The sequence below is a fragment of the Panthera onca genome, chromosome E1 (genome assembly GCF_046562875.1).
Source record: "Panthera onca isolate mPanOnc1 chromosome E1, mPanOnc1 haplotype 2, whole genome shotgun sequence".
NCBI lineage: Eukaryota > Metazoa > Chordata > Mammalia > Carnivora > Felidae > Panthera > Panthera onca.
Genome location: NC_138352.1, coordinates 52,122,765 through 52,138,772, shown reverse-complemented (window position 1 = coordinate 52,138,772; position 16,008 = coordinate 52,122,765). Strand labels below are relative to the sequence as shown.

General features: G+C 60.1%; 1 protein-coding gene across 2 annotated transcripts; it reads left to right on the top strand.

Annotated features, from left to right (window-relative positions):
- The first annotated feature begins 2,515 nt into the window (after positions 1-2,515).
- XYLT2 (xylosyltransferase 2) lies at positions 2,516-16,008 on the top strand. Of its 2 annotated transcripts, XM_060646379.3 has the most exons (11): positions 2,518-2,731; positions 8,753-9,245; positions 9,480-9,655; positions 9,962-10,164; positions 10,592-10,672; positions 10,825-11,041; positions 11,143-11,319; positions 11,559-11,821; positions 12,084-12,279; positions 12,927-13,260; positions 14,789-16,008. In XM_060646379.3, exons 1-11 carry the CDS (start codon positions 2,597-2,599, stop codon positions 15,109-15,111), a joined length of 2,598 nt encoding a protein of 865 aa, XP_060502362.1. In that variant the 5' UTR covers positions 2,518-2,596; the 3' UTR covers positions 15,112-16,008. The 2 variants fall into 2 exon arrangements, with proteins under 2 accessions (XP_081647379.1, XP_060502362.1); XM_081791253.1 differs by lacking the exon at positions 12,927-13,260 and having other exon boundaries at positions 2,516-2,731; positions 14,789-14,977.

Sequence of the window (16,008 nt, the reverse complement as noted above, 5' to 3'; positions counted from 1 at the left end):
TGCTGTCAGCACAGAGCCTGCTTCAGATCCTCTGTCCCCCTCTCCCTGCCCCTCCCCCGCTAGCTCTCTCACAAACAAATAAAACGTTTAAAAGTAAGAATTAAATAAATAAGAAAAGAATGGTTTACACCTGTCTCATCCGACTTGGGGGACTTTCTACTATGTATTTATGGTTAAGGGAAAGAAGCAAAATACAGAGAAGTGAGTGTAATATGATTCAATTTTTTAAATATAATGACACTCCTCCCTCCCCCACCAAAAAAGTCTGTGTGTGTGTGTGTGTGTGTGTGTGTGTGTGTGTGTGTGTGTGTTATTAGGAGAAAGATGAAAGGAAGGAAATTAGGAAAGAAAGAAAGAAGCAAGGAAGTAAACCAAGCTGTTAACATGGTGGGAAAGTAAGAAAAACCCTTGAAAATATTTGAAAACCATGTAATATGACCCCATCTGTGCAAAGTTATGTACACATAAAGAGATGGCAGAAAAGAGGGTCACCAAAATATTAATGATGATTATCTTGAGGGATGGGATTGCAGGTGACTTTTACTTTATTATATTTTTTCTGTGTTTTAAATGTCATACGATGAGTATATATTATTTAAATAATCAGTGGAAAATAAAGCTATTTTCAGTGTGTGTGTGGGGGGGGGGGCAGTATTGGCAGGTAGAAGTCCCTAGGGGACCTGATTTAATGAGCACACAAGATCAATATTTAATTAACATATCAATTGCTGGCGTGTCAACTGATGTTTTCCAAAATCCTTGAGGTATAGGTTCTCTTAAGTAGCCAAACTGTCATCTGAAACATTGTTTACAATTCTCCCACTTAACTAACGCTGAAGAATGGAATGATTACAAATACCAAAGGGGCAGGAGATGATTAAAGTAGGTCTTAAATTTAAGTGCCATCAAATACTGGATCTCCTGTACTCAACACAGCTTAGAATTCCCTCATCAGGTTTATCTCCTGGCCACTTGCAACATTTACATTGCTTTAAAAAATATATATAGGGGCACCTGGGTGGCTCAGTGGGTTGAGCATCGGACTTCGGCTCAGGTCATAATCTCAGGGCTGGTGAGTTCCAGCCCCGCATCGGGCTCTGTGCTGACAGCTCGGACCCTGGAGCCTGCCTTGGATTCTGTGTCTCCTCTCTGCTTCTTCCCCTCTTGCACTCTGTCTCTGTCTCTCTCTCAAAAATAAATAAACATTCAAATATATATATATCTATATATATAGATATCTAGATATATATATATCTAGATATCTAGATATCTAGATATATATGCATATATTAACCATTTCTTTTTCCAGACCACTCTGTAGTGGATCTTGAAGTCTTTATTTTCAATCCTCCAATTTGGTTTTGCTCTTTTTATTGCTTCGTCCCCACGGTGTTTGGCATTGGCTGGGCATGCACTTTTCGGTGGGCACTGCTTTCCCTCCTCTTGGCCCTCTCTCTGTGGACATGCCAGGTTCAGGGGAGGGCTGTGGGTGTTTAGACCTTGTCTACACTGTGCTTGAACATGCCAGACTCTCAAAAACTGTTAGGGTCAGCTGGTTAAACAGCAAGTTGGGCTTCGCCTCCTCTTTCTTTTGAAACATTTCTTGAGCACTGCTAGGTGTCCAATGTCAAGCCAAGAATTCAAAGGTGAATGAGGCAGGATCCCAGAGAAATCACGACCCGCTATGTAGTTAGTGCTCAACTGCACAGTGTTGGGGAAGCACTTGGTGGGAGGGATGTCACTGATGGGGAGGCGGAAGGAGGCAGGCAACAGCTGCTAGCACTTGGCAAAGAGATCAGATATGCAAAGGTCTAATGGTTCTCCAGGTGTAACCCCAGACTAGCAGCATCGGCATCACCCGGGAACTTGTTGAAAATTCTAAATCTCGGGGCCCCACTCCCGACCTACCAAAGCAGAAATTTTGGGGTGGGAACCTATCATGGTCCTCCAGGAGCATCCGATGAACCCTAGAATTTGAGAACCCCCGGCTCCAGTAGAGGCCTTAAGATCCTTAGGATGAAAAGAAGAGGCAAGAGGAAACGAGGCTCTGTGCAAAGCCTCGGGTGCCAGTCAAGGGGGTTAGACTTTGCCCCGTGGGCGCGGCCCTCCAGGGTTTCTAAGCAGGGGCCTGTGGCGTTTATACACTCTCTCAACTCGGCATTTCTGGGAGCTTTAGCATTCTCTGCGCGCCCAGGGCGGAGAGCTGATCAGCAGGGGGCTGAGTTGCCCCACCTCCCGCGACACCAGGCGGCGAGCAAGACAGAGGTCGAGCCGCAGACCTCTCCGCAAGCCGGTTTGCCATCCTGGATCAGGTGTGCGCCCACGGGGACCGGGCCACGGACGAAGACCGGGGAGGCACCACCAGGGAGGCGGACCCCGCACGGGCCGGGCCCGCGGCTCTGCGACCCCAGGCTCCGCCCCTGGCCTGCGGGGCGCGGCATTTCTGGCCCGTGGACCCCGCCCCCTGCCCCGCCCCGCCCCGGCGCGCGCCAGGCCCGCCTCCTATGGGGGGGCCCACCGGCTCCGTCCGCGCCCAGGCGCGCGCCCGCGGCCGGGTTGCAGGGCTGGGCGCGCGCCCCGCGTCCCGGGCAGGAAGATGGTGGCGAGCGCGCGGGTGCAGAAGCTGGTGCGGCGCTACAAGCTGGCGATCGCCACGGCGCTGGCCATCCTGCTGCTGCAGGGCCTGGTGGTGTGGAGCTTCAGCGGCCTGGAGGAAGACGAGCCGGGCGAGGTGCTCCGACGGCCGGGAGGGCAGGCGGGCAGGCCGGGCGCGGGGGCGCGCGGGGTCCTGGCGGGGCTGCGGGCGGCCCGGGCCAGGGAAGTGGGGCACCGGCCGCGTGCGTGCTGGCGCGGGCGGCCGCGGGGAGCAGGACATCAGACCCCTGGTGCCCCTTTCCCAGGAGGGCCCCAGGGACTGCGCGCGGAGGCGGTGCGTGACCCGGAGGCCCGGGCCTCGGGCGGGCAGGGGGCCGGGGCGGGAGGAGCGGGTATCGGTGGGGTGGTCTCCGTCCCGGGGAGCTATGAAGGTCAGGCGCGGGGAGCAGGACCGGGAGGCGGGGCCGGGCCCGAGCCTGCTCGGAGGTGGGGAGCCCCAGGCCAAACTTTCTGAAGTTGGGAGGGGGCGGGGGTGTGCGTGTCGTAGGCGGAGGAGCGGGGCCGAGGGACCCCGGGCATCGGCGCCCAGCTGCGCCTGACGGGCTGCCGCCAATGGGGAGGTGGAGCCCTGGGCTGGAACTCAGTACAGCAACTGAGGGAACAGGGAGTGACCCCGAGGAAGAGAACTGGGAGTGTGTCCCCCAGGTGTGGTTTTCTTAGCCTGGGGTCTGAAGAAAAGTCGTCGGTCTTCAGGAGGAGATGGTCGGGAGAAGTGAGCCGGTGAGTGGCCTCAGGACATTAGGGAATGGGGGTGGGAGGAGTGAGGGGGGCCTCTAGCCCTTAGGGAATGGGGACGGCATCAGCTGGTTCAGCAGAGACTCAGGCCCGGGAGCAGGGACAAACCTGTCCAGCTCAGTACCCAGGTCCCTGCCTTGAGGGTGTCACTCACTCGTGGCTGGGTTCAGCTGGAGGCCCATACACGTCCCCTCCCAGGGTGTTCAGGAAGGGTCCAGTGGGGTCTGAGGCCATTCTAGAGGGTCCAAACCCTGGTCCTAAGCTGTGGACCAGAGGACAAGGCTTCCCTGCCCCTACCCCCACCCCGTCGGTTCTGGTGCCTCTAGGGCTCTGAGTCAGACACTCTGCTTGGCATCTCCTCTTGGGCCTCTCCACCTGGCAGTCAGAAGGCCAAGAGAGGCTCCATGTTCACTTCCCCTTACGGCATCTCAGTGGTCAGGAAGGCCTGGTATGGAGACTGGGAGAAGGGCTGCCCTTGCCTTTCTGGGGAGAACCAAGAGGCTGGGAGGGTGAAGGAGCTGGAAGAGTCAGGTGAGACCACAACTCCAAGAGGAGCAGAGGGGGGTGGGTGGGGTGGAGGGGGGGAGGCTGGCTCTGTGACACCCAAAGGGAGTGAGCTTGTTCTATGTGGACCCATAAGTAGGAGGAAGACGAAGAGTGTTTGGGGGTCAGTGTGAGGAGACTGGGCAGATGAGATGTTCCCAGGCGCCCTAGGCTGCTGAGGCAGTTAGGGAACCCTCTGATCCTGGAGTCTGTGAGTAGACGCCAGTGACCACTGTGGGGAGGGCTGTGGCACAGCATCGGAAGCTTCTCAGAAACAAATGGCCCTGAGCTGCGTGGCTCCGTGAGTCTCCCAATGGGCTAAGAGATTGTCCAGGCCTCAAATCCCGGCTGCCCTGCCCATAGCCTGGGGCGGAGAACTGGGGAGTAGAGCAGTTGGGGTCCCACCACCCCACCTCCTTCTCCCAGGTTCCTGGTAGAAGCTGACAGGGCTGGACTGGACTGGAACAGAAACGATGCCCGATGACCTAAACGTTGGGCGGTCCAGGCAGCCATTGGTGCTTGGACCCCTTCAGCGGCCACCTCGCTAGAGCTCAAGGCTTTCCAGGCAGCCTAGCATAGAGCTTAGGAAGGTGGGTGCTGAAGTTGTACCGCCCCAGCTCCTCCACGTCCTGTGTGTGTTTCCAGCCTTGCTGCTAAGTGGCAGGGAGACCCCAGGCCAATCACCTAACCTCTTTCCGTGTCCTCATCAGTGCTCCTTCTCGGGAGGGGGTAATAATAGCCCCTCTCTCATTGGGTGATTATGAAGACTAAAAATGAAAATGAAAATGATACCTGGGAAGAACTTGCAGGAGTTCCTGGCACAAGCTAAGCCGTCAGGAAGTAACTCTTGCTATTATCTCAGTGCTACACACTGGGAATAGGGATTCACTAGCCAGCCAGCCATTCAGTCAGTCAGTCAACAAACACTTGTTCACTCCTCCTTCGTAGCAGCAGGTGCTGTGCTAATACTGGGGCTACAAAAATAAACAAAGCAGGGGCGCCTGGGTGGCTCAGTCGCTTAAGCATCCGACTTCAGCTCAAGTCATGATCTCACGGTTCGTGAGTTCGAGCCCTGCGTCAGGCTCTGTGCTGACAGCTCAGAGCCTAGAGCCTGCTTCAGATTCTGTTTCTCCCTTTCCCTCTGCCCTTCCCCCACTCTCTCTCTCTCTCTCTCTCTCTCTCAAAAATAAATAAAACATTAAAAAAATTAAAAAAAGAAAAAAAAGAAAGAAAGAAAGGAGACAAGGCCTGGGCCCTGAAGGGCAGACAGAGTGCAGGGAGAGACTGACAGCAGAAAGGCAACTCAGTGGCAAAGGGGTTGGTGGAGCTTGGTGAGGGAAGGCTTTGGCAGGAAGTGGTATGTGAGCTCAAGAAGCCAGTCATCCGAGTTTGGGCAGAGGCCCCGAGGAGAATGGGCTTAGCTGGGTGCCTTCGAGGAATGGGAAGAAGGGTGTGGCCTGCTCCCTGGAGGAAGGTTCAAGAGTTAGCCTGGGGCACATCCTAGAGACCCTTAGGGAGGGCTCGGGGTTTTGCTGTAAGTGAAGTGGGAAGGTATCGGAGGGGTTGCAGCGGCGTTGGGGTCAGATGGTGCCTTTCAGACGCACACTCTGTCCATCTGTGGAGGGGCTAGAAGGCAGACCAAGGCTGACCATTACCATCCAAAGAGCCACTTTACGGCTTTAAAAGCTTTCACAAACATGGTCTCACCACTTAACTTTAAACACCGTCTGAGAAGTCTGAAGGTGGTAGGATGTGGGGTAAGCCATTCTGCGTTGTCTGCCTCCCAGGCTCAGAGAAGGATTCCAAGCAGGACTGCAGGGCCAGGAAATGGCAGAGGACTTTGAATGCCTCCTCAGTGGGGAGGAGGCACCTTGGAGGCCAGAATGCATCCAGGTCAGAGGGCGAGTCCCTCCCCCTCAGTAATCAGAGGGGACCCTGACCTCCGGGCTACTGAGGATCGTCCCTTTGGGGGCACAAGTAGGGGCCCCGCTGATGCCCCCATGAACGCTGGTGGGAGGGAGCAGAGGTGGGGGCTGGCTGCCCAGCAGGGGCCCCCTCCCGGTCCTCACTGCTGCCTCTAGGGCCCCCAGCTTCCTCTGGGATTGACCTTCTCAGGGTCAGCCAGCTCCCTGCTGCAGTGCAGGGCACCAGCCCGCCCATCTCCTCCCACATCCCGTCCCCCACCGCAGCCAGCCTGGCCGTGTGCCCCGTGCCCTGCCCTCTTGACCAACTTCCTGCCTCGCTGGTGCTGGCTTCCACCCCGAGAGCCCACAGCTGCTCTGCCGTCTCTGTCCACCTGACTTCTGCCCACCGTGCCGCCAGGCCACCCATCACCGGGTCGACATACACTCAGCGCCACGGAGCTGCTTTCTCCTTTCCTGGGGGCTGCCCAGGCCAGGGCGCCCTCCCCACCCTACCCGTCGCTCTTGTAGCGTCTCCTCAGACGGGGACAGACGCCCGGAGCTCTCATGGGGCACCTCTCAAGAGATCAGAGGGCTGGCTGGGTGCCGTGCATGGAGAGTGCGGGCGCCTGGGTGGAGGAGTGGGGCACGGACCCTGCCATGCGAGGTGCCTGCCGTGTTTTGACAGGGGAGGGGAGAAAGGGCCTAGGGAGGGGAGGGGCAGGGAACACTCACTCAACCCAGCGTCCAAAATGTCTGAGCGCCTTTGCGCCTCTCCTGACTTCCTCCAGTGATAGTAACAGCGGTAATAATAAGGATGTCAGGAGCTACTGAATGCTGAGCCTGTCTCAAGAACTTTATATTCATTCATTCCTCCATTCGACAAATATTTTGGGAGTGTCTGCCTTTGCCAGACATGCTTCTGGGCGCTGGAAGGCACTGGTTGAGGAAACAGCGAAAGCCCTGTCCTCGTGGAGGTTGCGTTCCTATGAGCGGAGAGACACGGGAAAACACAATATGGATACATTATAGGATAAGAGGAGGAAGTAAGTGCTGTGGGGAAGGTAAAGTGGAGGCTGAGGGAGAGCTGGAGTTGAAATGCAGCGGTCAGGATGGGCCTTGCTGAGAAGATGCCATCTGAGCAAAGAATTGAAGGGGGCAAGGCATGAGCTATGGAGACATCTGTGGGGGGGGGGGGAGGCATTCCAGGCACAGGGGACAGTGTGTGGCCAGTGGTGTGGAGGGACAGCGGGAAGGCCACTGTGGTTGGAGGAGAGTGGGCGTGAAGAGAGGTTAGTAGGAGATGAGGTCAGAGGGGGAGGGTGGTGGGAGGGACAGCCAGACCGCAGCTCTTATGGCCTCTGTGGGCTCCTGGAGGGGCTTTGGGGTTTCACGCTCGGTGGGGAGGCCAGGGGTGGTTTGGAGCAGGGGGTTGGCGAGACGGGGCTTGTTTTAACAGGAACACTGGCTACTACTGCGATGGGAACAGACCATCGGGAAACCAGAGTAGGAGCAGGGGGACCAGGGACACCGGCCAGGGAGGCCGTGGAAACCCCGGGAGGGCACCCGGCGGCTGAGTAGGGAGGGTGCTGTGGGCCAGCAGGTGATGCTGCTGAAAGGCCAGGCCAGAAAAGGCCTGTGGCCTGTGCGGTACTGCTGGGGGCTGGGGGGACCCACAGAGGGGTCACAAGGGAGCAGCGGAGGGCCGGTGGAGACGGCTCCTTCCAGCACACTCTCTTGTGCTCTATCTCACTTACGCTCACACCTCCGTCCCCCCTTTAGAGCTGAGGGACCTGCTCAGAGGAGGTAGGTGGCCAGGGGGACAGTCACACAGTGCCTCCTGCTCTTCCCACGTCTCAGCCGCCAGACAGCAGCCAGGTGTCCTACTCCACCAGACGCTGGGAGGTGGGGCTGGTGTGACAGTCTCTCACCTGGGAGCTCTGCCTGCGCCCTCGGGGGCAAATGGGGTGTTTGCACGAGGGGGCTTGGAGCTGGATCATGAAGGATGGGTGGGATGGGGGGTGGAGGAGGGGACAGAGGGAGCTGGGAAGAGAGTGCCGGTTTGAGAAGAGGCAGGGGAGCCAGGAAGCAGGGTGAGGTGGCCGGGACAGATTTCCTTCCGGGAGAGAACCCACCGAGAGGAGCGGTGAGGGGCCGGCCTCCAGCTGCGGGCGCCTTGAGGCTCGGCCTCAGCCCTCCGGCCAGTGACGGCATGCGGCAGTGGTCCACGCCATTCGCATTAGCTGGCCACGGCTCCCTCCGAGCTGCGCCGTTGCCTGAAGCCCTTCCTTCTGCCCCCCTCCTAACACCGGAGTCAGGCCTGCTCGGTGGTCTGACGGCTTTGCCGGCCCAGCTCCGGCTCCCGCCCCCGCATCACCCACGGGTCTTACCCCCCAGGGAAAGTCACACACTCTGACTCCCTCTTGGTCTCTGCCTCCCAGAGAGCCCAACGAATACGGTGTCCCCCCACCAGGCACGGTCCATTCACTCGCACGGCCTCCACACTCCCACGTGGAAACGCTGTAGTTGGCGGGATGCTTTCTTCCTGTCTCTTCCCAGCCAGACCTGGGTGGGACCCTGGCGTCCTTGGCTGGGCCCGCCCATCCTTCTTTTGTGACATACGCGGACATCGTATTTGCTGGGAAAGAGGGTGGTATTTGATGCCCAAGCACAGGGGGGACGCACAGGTGCCCTGTGGTCTGGGCATGTGGGGACAGGGGTGCAGTGGTGCCGTGGACGTAGGATGGCACTTCTTCGGCCAGCTGGTCGGAGAAGCCCCTCGGCGGACATTGTTGCTCGTGCAGAGTCCTCCCATGAGGAGCACTCACTGGGTGCAGGGTGGCAGGGGCCAGCAGGGAGCTAAGGGAGCAGGAGGAGGGTGACCGTCCCTGTGACCTGTGTTTGCCTGTCTCTTACAGAAAGGAAGGCAGAGAAAGCCGCGGCCGCTGGACCCCAGCGAGGGCTCCAAGGACACAGACAGTTCAGCTGGGCGGCGGGGCAGCGCGGGCAGAAGACATGGGCGCTGGCGGGGTCGCGCTGAGAGCCCCGGCATGCCCGTGGCCAAGGTGGTACGGGCCGTGACCAGCCGGCACAGAGCCAACCGCCGGGTCCCGCCAGCCCCACCCCCGGAGGCCCCAGGCCGCCAGAACCTCAGTGGGGCAGCAGCCGGGGAGGCGCTGGTCGGGGCAGCTGGCTTCCCGCCACACGGAGACACGGGGAGCGTGGAGGGCGCCTCCCAGCCCACGGACAACGGCTTCACCCCCAAGTGTGAGATTGTGGGCAAGGACGCGCTGTCTGCCCTGGCCCGGGCCAGCTCCAAGCAGTGCCAGCAGGAGATCGCCAACGTGGTGTGCCTGCACCAGGCTGGGAGCCTCATGCCCAAGGCTGTGCCCCGGCACTGCCAGCTGGCTGGTAAGAGTACGAGACAGGCACGGGCGCAGGGGTGGCAGGGTCTTCACCTCATTTCTCAGAGGAAGAAGGCTCAGAGGGGCTCACCTCCCTGGCTAAGCCGGTGACAACCTGTGCTGAGTGGCAGAGGCAGCGCTGGGACCAGGGAGCGTCGGGCGGGCGGTCCCTCTTCCCATCTCGCCCCCGCCCCGTGGCCTGGGGAGGGGCCTCACTGATGCCCCTGGTCTCTCCTCTCAGGGAAGATGAGCCCCGGGATCCAGTGGGACGAAGTCCGGGCCCAGCAGCCCGTGGACGGCCCCCCGGTCCGAATCGCCTACATGCTGGTGGTTCACGGCCGTGCCATCCGCCAGCTAAAGCGTCTCCTCAAGGCTGTCTACCATGAGCAGCATTTCTTTTACATCCACGTAGACAAGGTACTGTTGGGGGGGGGGGGGGGCGGGGGGTAACCACACAGGCATCTGAGCGAGCGGCACCAAGACCCAGAAGGTCACAGATGGACAGGGTCTCTGATCTGCTCAGGTGGCCCGGAGAGAGGCGAGCAGGCCTAGAACATGGGGAATGGCCAGCACAAGGCGACATAGCCAGTTAGGAGCTGAGTCCTGCCCGGTGCTCTCTCCATTCCACGTCACTTGTCCCCAGGGGTGGGGTGGGATGGAGTGGGGGAGGCTGTGATACCGGGGGTCCCCTATGGCTACTGAGTCTCGCCCACCTGCCCCCAGCGTTCCAACTACCTGCACCGCGAGGTGGTAGAGCTGGCCCGGCGGTACGATAATGTGCGGGTGACGCCCTGGCGCATGGTCACCATTTGGGGCGGGGCCAGCCTGCTGAGGATGTATCTGCGCAGCATGCGGGACCTGCTGGAGGTGCCTGGCTGGGCCTGGGACTTCTTCATCAACCTCAGTGCCACCGACTACCCGACCAGGTGCGGGGCAGTGCTCTGAATCCCTCAGAGCAGAGGGCGGCCCTTGGGGGTGCTTGGGGTGGGAGGGGCCTGATAGACTCCTTCCCTTCCCCCCACCCCCCCACACCCAGCCTCATTCAGGTCCCTGGACCACAGCCATGTGTTCGGAGAGGGGCTGGTGAAAGGTGATGTCAGGACTGAGAGTGACAAGGGACCAGGGAGCAGGCAGAGGCCCGGACCTGGGTGCTAGCTGAGAGGGCAAGGGGCGGAGGGAGGCTGTGGGTGCCCCCACCCCGGAGCATCATCCGGGGGCAGGGCCAGTGGCTAGGATAGCTCTCCATGAGGCAGGGAAGGGTGGGGAGGGAAGGCAGAGGGTGCTGAGGGGGCTGTGCCCCGGGCCTGAGCCAGGCCCCCTACCCACACCACCCACACCCCTTCCCTTCTCTAGGACAAACGAGGAGCTGGTGGCTTTCCTGTCTAAGAACCGGGACAAGAACTTCCTCAAGTCACATGGCCGGGACAACTCCAGGTGAGGGGGCGGGGCGGCAGGGGGGGGTGCCCGGCCAGGGGGCTCGTCAGAGCCCCTCCCACACACGGCCGGTTTGCAAAGCCTGCAAACCAACCACAGACTGAGGCCCACTGGTCCCAAGGTGCCCGAGCGAGCTCGTCTGCCACCCGCAGGTTCATCAAGAAACAGGGCCTAGACCGGCTCTTCCATGAATGTGACTCGCACATGTGGCGCCTGGGCGAGCGGCAGATCCCGGCGGGCATCGTGGTGGATGGCGGCTCCGACTGGTTCGTGCTGACGCGCGGCTTTGTGGAGTACGTGGTATACACGGATGACCCGCTGGTGGCCCAGTTGCGCCAGTTCTACACCTACACGCTGCTCCCTGCGGAGGTGGGTGGCCCAGGTCCCCGGCGAGGTCAGGGAGGCTGCGTGACGGGGTGCCCGAGGCTCACCCTCCACCCTGCCCTGCCCACCTCCCCCCCCCCCCACAGTCCTTCTTCCACACGGTGCTGGAGAACAGCCCAGCCTGCGAGAGCCTCGTGGACAACAACCTGCGGGTCACCAACTGGAACCGCAGGCTGGGCTGCAAGTGCCAGTACAAGCACATCGTGGACTGGTGCGGCTGCTCCCCCAACGACTTCAAGCCACAGGACTTCCTCCGGCTGCAGGTGCTTCCCCGTGGCCCCTGCCCCAGCCTCTCTGCGCGCTTCCCAGGGTCGGAAGGGATTCAGGGTGAGCCCACCCGAGCATCTGGGGGGGGGCCTCCCCTGGAGCAGCGCCTGGGGCTCCAGGGGGCTTCCCGCGGCAGCAGGAAGGGCCCCAAGAGGCCGGGGAGGGCCCCCACTCCAGCCACGCCATCTGAAGGGGCCTCTGGACCCCTTCACCCTCCTTACCTCTCCCGCTGCAGCAAGTCTCCAGACCCACCTTCTTCGCCCGGAAGTTTGAGTCGACTGTGAACCAGGAGGTACTGGAAATCCTGGACTTCCACCTGTATGGCAGCTACCCCCCGGGCACGCCGGCCCTCAAGGCCTACTGGGAGAACACGTACGACGCGGCCGACGGCCCCAGTGGGCTCAGCGATGTGATGCTCACCGCTTACAACGCCTTTGTCCGCCTCAGCCTGCGCCATGCTGCCGCCGCTGCACCCCCGCTGGCCACCCCCCTCTGCAGGTGAGGCCTCCTTTTGACATAGCTCAGGTCCTCAGGGTGCCCCGTGGGGAGGTCAGTCAGAAAGCGACAGCCCCCACCCCAGGGAGCCCCCAGTCTGAGGCAGGGAGAAAGGCAAGAGCCAGGCGTGCAGGTGCTGGGGGCGTGAGATTTGGGGTGAAGGAAGCGCCTGGGGACGGGACTCCCCAGAGCCCCCTCCCTGGGACTCCAGGCCAGTCGGGTGTGCTGATGGCATCTCCCTTTCTCCCTGCTGGAACCTTCTTAGGTTTGAGCCCAGGGGCTTGCCGTCCAGCGTGCACCTGTATTTCTATGACGACCATTTCCAGGGCTACCTGGTGACGCAGCCGGTGCAACCCTCAGCCCAGGGGCCGGCAGAGACGCTTGAGATGTGGCTGATGCCCCAGGGGTCGCTGAAGCTGTTGGGGCGCAGTGACCAGGCCAGCCGGCTCCAGAGTTTGGAGGTGGGACAGGTCCTCCCCCTTGCTTTCTCCTGACCCCCAGCAAGACTCAGGGTAGTGGGAAGAGAGGGACAGACCTCAAGGGAGGGAGAAGGACTGGGCTGGGCCTCTCAGGACTGAGTCCATGGGCTCTTTCCCTGTGATGGAACCCTGGTGATGCCCTGCGCTCATGCCTGTGTCTCCCCCGCATGCGCACACTGAGAAGCACCTCCCCACTTGGGGTGCGCCGAGGACGTGCAGTGAGCAGGGAGGGGACCGTAGCTGCTCTACGACACGAGCCCAGGCTTCAGAAACTACAGTGATTTTCTTCTGGAGGGACTTTGATATTCCGTTAGACGTTTGAGTGTCCTCTTGCTCTTAGAGGCCTTGGCTTTGTGTGGAGATGGTCTCTGGGCAGGACCTCAAACTTCATCTCTGCCTTACCGCCCCCACCACTGCAGAGCAAGCCAGGACAGGAGTGTAGAACAAATCCGAGAGCTGAGAAAGATACTGAGGAAATCCTAGTCCAAGCCCTTCGTTTTGCAAATGGGGAAACTGAGGCCCAGAAAGATACAGTGCCTGGCCTGAGGTCACACAGAGAGTTAGAGGCAGCATCAGAGTAGAGAGGACTTGCTCCCCAGGCTCCTGCCCAGCTGCCTCCCTCCCTACAGGTCGGCACCGAGTGGGACCCCAAGGAGCGTCTTTTCCGGAACTTTGGGGGGTTGCTGGGGCCGCTGGACGAGCCTGTGGCCATGCAGCGCTGGGCCCGGGGCCCCAACCTCACGGCCACTGTGGTGTGGATTGACCCCACCTACGTGGTGGCCACATCTTACGACATCGCGGTAGACGCGGACACCGAGGTCACGCAGTACAAGCCCCCACTGAGCCGGCCCCTGCGGCCAGGGGCCTGGACTGTTCGACTGCTTCAATTCTGGGAACCCCTGGGCGAGACCCGCTTCCTCGTGCTGCCCTTGACCTTCAACCGCAAACTACCTCTCAGGAAAGGTAAGGATCTAGGCCCAGAAGCCGGATAGAATAGGATTTGCCTGGCAGGTGACCCCGAAAAGCTGACCATCAGAGCTGACCCTCGAGTAGGGAAAGAGGCAGGGTTGGGGCCCTGATGGTCTGGCCCTCAGTGTCCCCGCACTGAGGTAGGGTAGAGAGGCAAGCTTTGGAGTCAGGCAGACTTGGCTGTGAGGTGTAGCTGACACTTTACTTGGTCCTTTATCCTTGGCGAATTATTTGGCCTCCTGAGCCCCAGTCTTACTACGTGTAAGGTAGGAGTGGTACAACTATTGGAGACCTCCTGGGTGTGTGCAACACAAGTCCCCTCAAACTAGCTCAAGTACAAAGGGAAAATTGTTGGAAGAATGCAGGGCGGTCCCCCAGAACCCAGGAAACGTCTCGGGTTTCACCGGGAACCGGAGGTGCTTTGTCTGTCTCTGTGGGGCCATCTTGTCCCTCATCCTGTCCCGTCTGTGTGGCAGCCTCAGGCTCTGGCTTCTCAGTACATGATACGTGGCCTCTCAGCGCAGCAGAAACTAACCAGGGCCTCTTGGGGCCCCCGCTCCTCATTCTTGGGACGGCAGATCCGATTGGCCCTCAGTCCGTTGTGTGGCTGGGTGGGCAGGGTCACGTGGCCCACCCCCCACTTGGCTGAGGCTAAGCGAGCAGGCTCTGAACACAGGCAGAGACTGCAGGTTCCCTCGAGAGGGGCCTAGTACAGCCACCGCTCGGGAGATGTGAGGGATGAGTATGTGGGTGAAAATAGCCCGTATCCAGTAGGTGAGCAGGTGCCCAATGGGTAGGTAGAGGTTGCCTTCCTCTGGCTACATCTTATCACAGAGAAAGTGGGTCAGAGCAGGGGTAATCTAGAGAAGGAAGGGTGGGGGGCGCTGTGGCAGATCCAGAGCAGACAAGCCGCACCCCTGCTCTCCTGGGACTCCCAGCCTGATGCAGGAGATGCGGACAGATGGAGGCCGCTGTTGGAGCTGAGCCTTGATGGACTGGAATTTCATAGACAGAGAAGGGCTGTCCTAAGCTGAGGTGTCTGGTGCACAAGGGGAACAGAGAGTCGCAGGAGTAGGATGTAAGGAGCGGTGGGAAGGGAGGCTGGACAAGCGAGCTGGGCCCCAGAGCTGAGGGCCTGAGTGGGGGGCCGTTCATGGCTCTGGGAGCCACTGGAGGTGGTTGAGAAGGGGCACAGGGGACACAGACCAGACCACTACAGGAACGTCACCTTATCATCCGTCGTGCCTTGAACCCACCGTTCTACTTAATCCCCAAGTCGGGGATTCAGAGATGACCGCCGTGATTTTTTCAAACTAACAGTTTTACAGGCACAGAAGGTTCAGCAGATGAGCCCGAGGTCATAGGTCACTCAGCCGTACGTGACTCAGTGGTAGAGTTGGGACAGAAGTGGGGGTGCCCAGACCTGAATCTCAAGAGTCTGGCCTTCGTGGCCTCAGTTGGGCGGGGCATGCTTACCACCTATTCTGTGTCGTCCCCCCCCCCCCCCCCCCACCGCCACCAGATGACGCCAGCTGGCTGCACGCCGGGCCACCTCACAACGAGTATATGGAGCAGAGTTTCCAGGGCCTCAGCGGCATCCTGAACCTGCCTCAGCCAGAGCCCGCGGAGGAGGCCGCCCGCCGGCACGCGGAGCTCACGGGCCCGGCACTCGAGGCCTGGACAGATGGGGAGCTGAGCGGCTTCTGGTCTGTGGCCGGACTGTGTGCCATGGGCCCCTCCACCTGCCCCTCCCTGGAGCTCTGCAGACTGACCAGCTGGAGTTCTGTTTTCCCCGACCCCAAATCAGAGCTGGGGCCCGTCAAAGCAGACGGGCGACTCAGGTAGCAGGGCCCCAGCCAGCACCTCCGGATGACCCCGGGGGAAATTGCACCTTACAGACAGCGGAGGGATGTCCCCTCCCTACAGGCAAGAACCAGAGGCCCAGGCAGCACACCCACGCCAGCCATCACGAACCCGCGCGGGCGGCAGCGAAGGTGGGCATCATACTTCCTGCTAATGGTTTTGCTGGGGACCAGAGGTTGGCAGGAGTGTGGGGAGAAGGGCTCCAGCTTCCACGCCCCACTCTTCCTCACTTTTCCTTCTAGGTTTCTTGGGTTTTTTTGTGTGTGTTTTTGTTTTTGTTTTTATTTTTAACGGGTGGTAGGGGGAGGAACTGGAAACGAAATTGTGCAATAGGGCTCAGGGCAGCTCCAGGAAGTGGGCCATGGCTCTGGGGAGCAGGGGCCTGACGAGCCCATCTGTTGTTGTTCTGGAGGAGGCTGGGCCTGCCTCACTCTCCAGGGCGTCGTCTCCCAGCCGAGGCCTGTGGTGCTCGTGGCTGAGGCTCTACAGGGGTGCAAGTGCCATGCCAGGCTCTGAGGCCCGGAGAACAGGTGATTCGGGGGAGCGCTGCAGAGCTGGACTCTAGCGGGACAGCCTCTCCTCTTGTAGCCAGGGGACCGTGGAAGAAGGGGTGGGGCTGGTTCTAGGGCTTTCCAGCATGTCCTGCCCCTTGATGGGCAACACAGGGCACCAGGGCCTGCTGAGACCAATGCAAAGTCTCCCAGGTACCCAGAACTGCAAGCAGGGCCTGGGCTCCCGCCCAGGAGGGCGAGCCCTCACAAGCAGTGTGGGAAGAAGGCTCTGTCAGGGCTCTCAGAAGAACCTAGAACAGCATTGTGCCTGACGCTCAGTGTGAAGTCTGAAATATGCAACAGAAGAAATATATCTCTATCTCTCTAA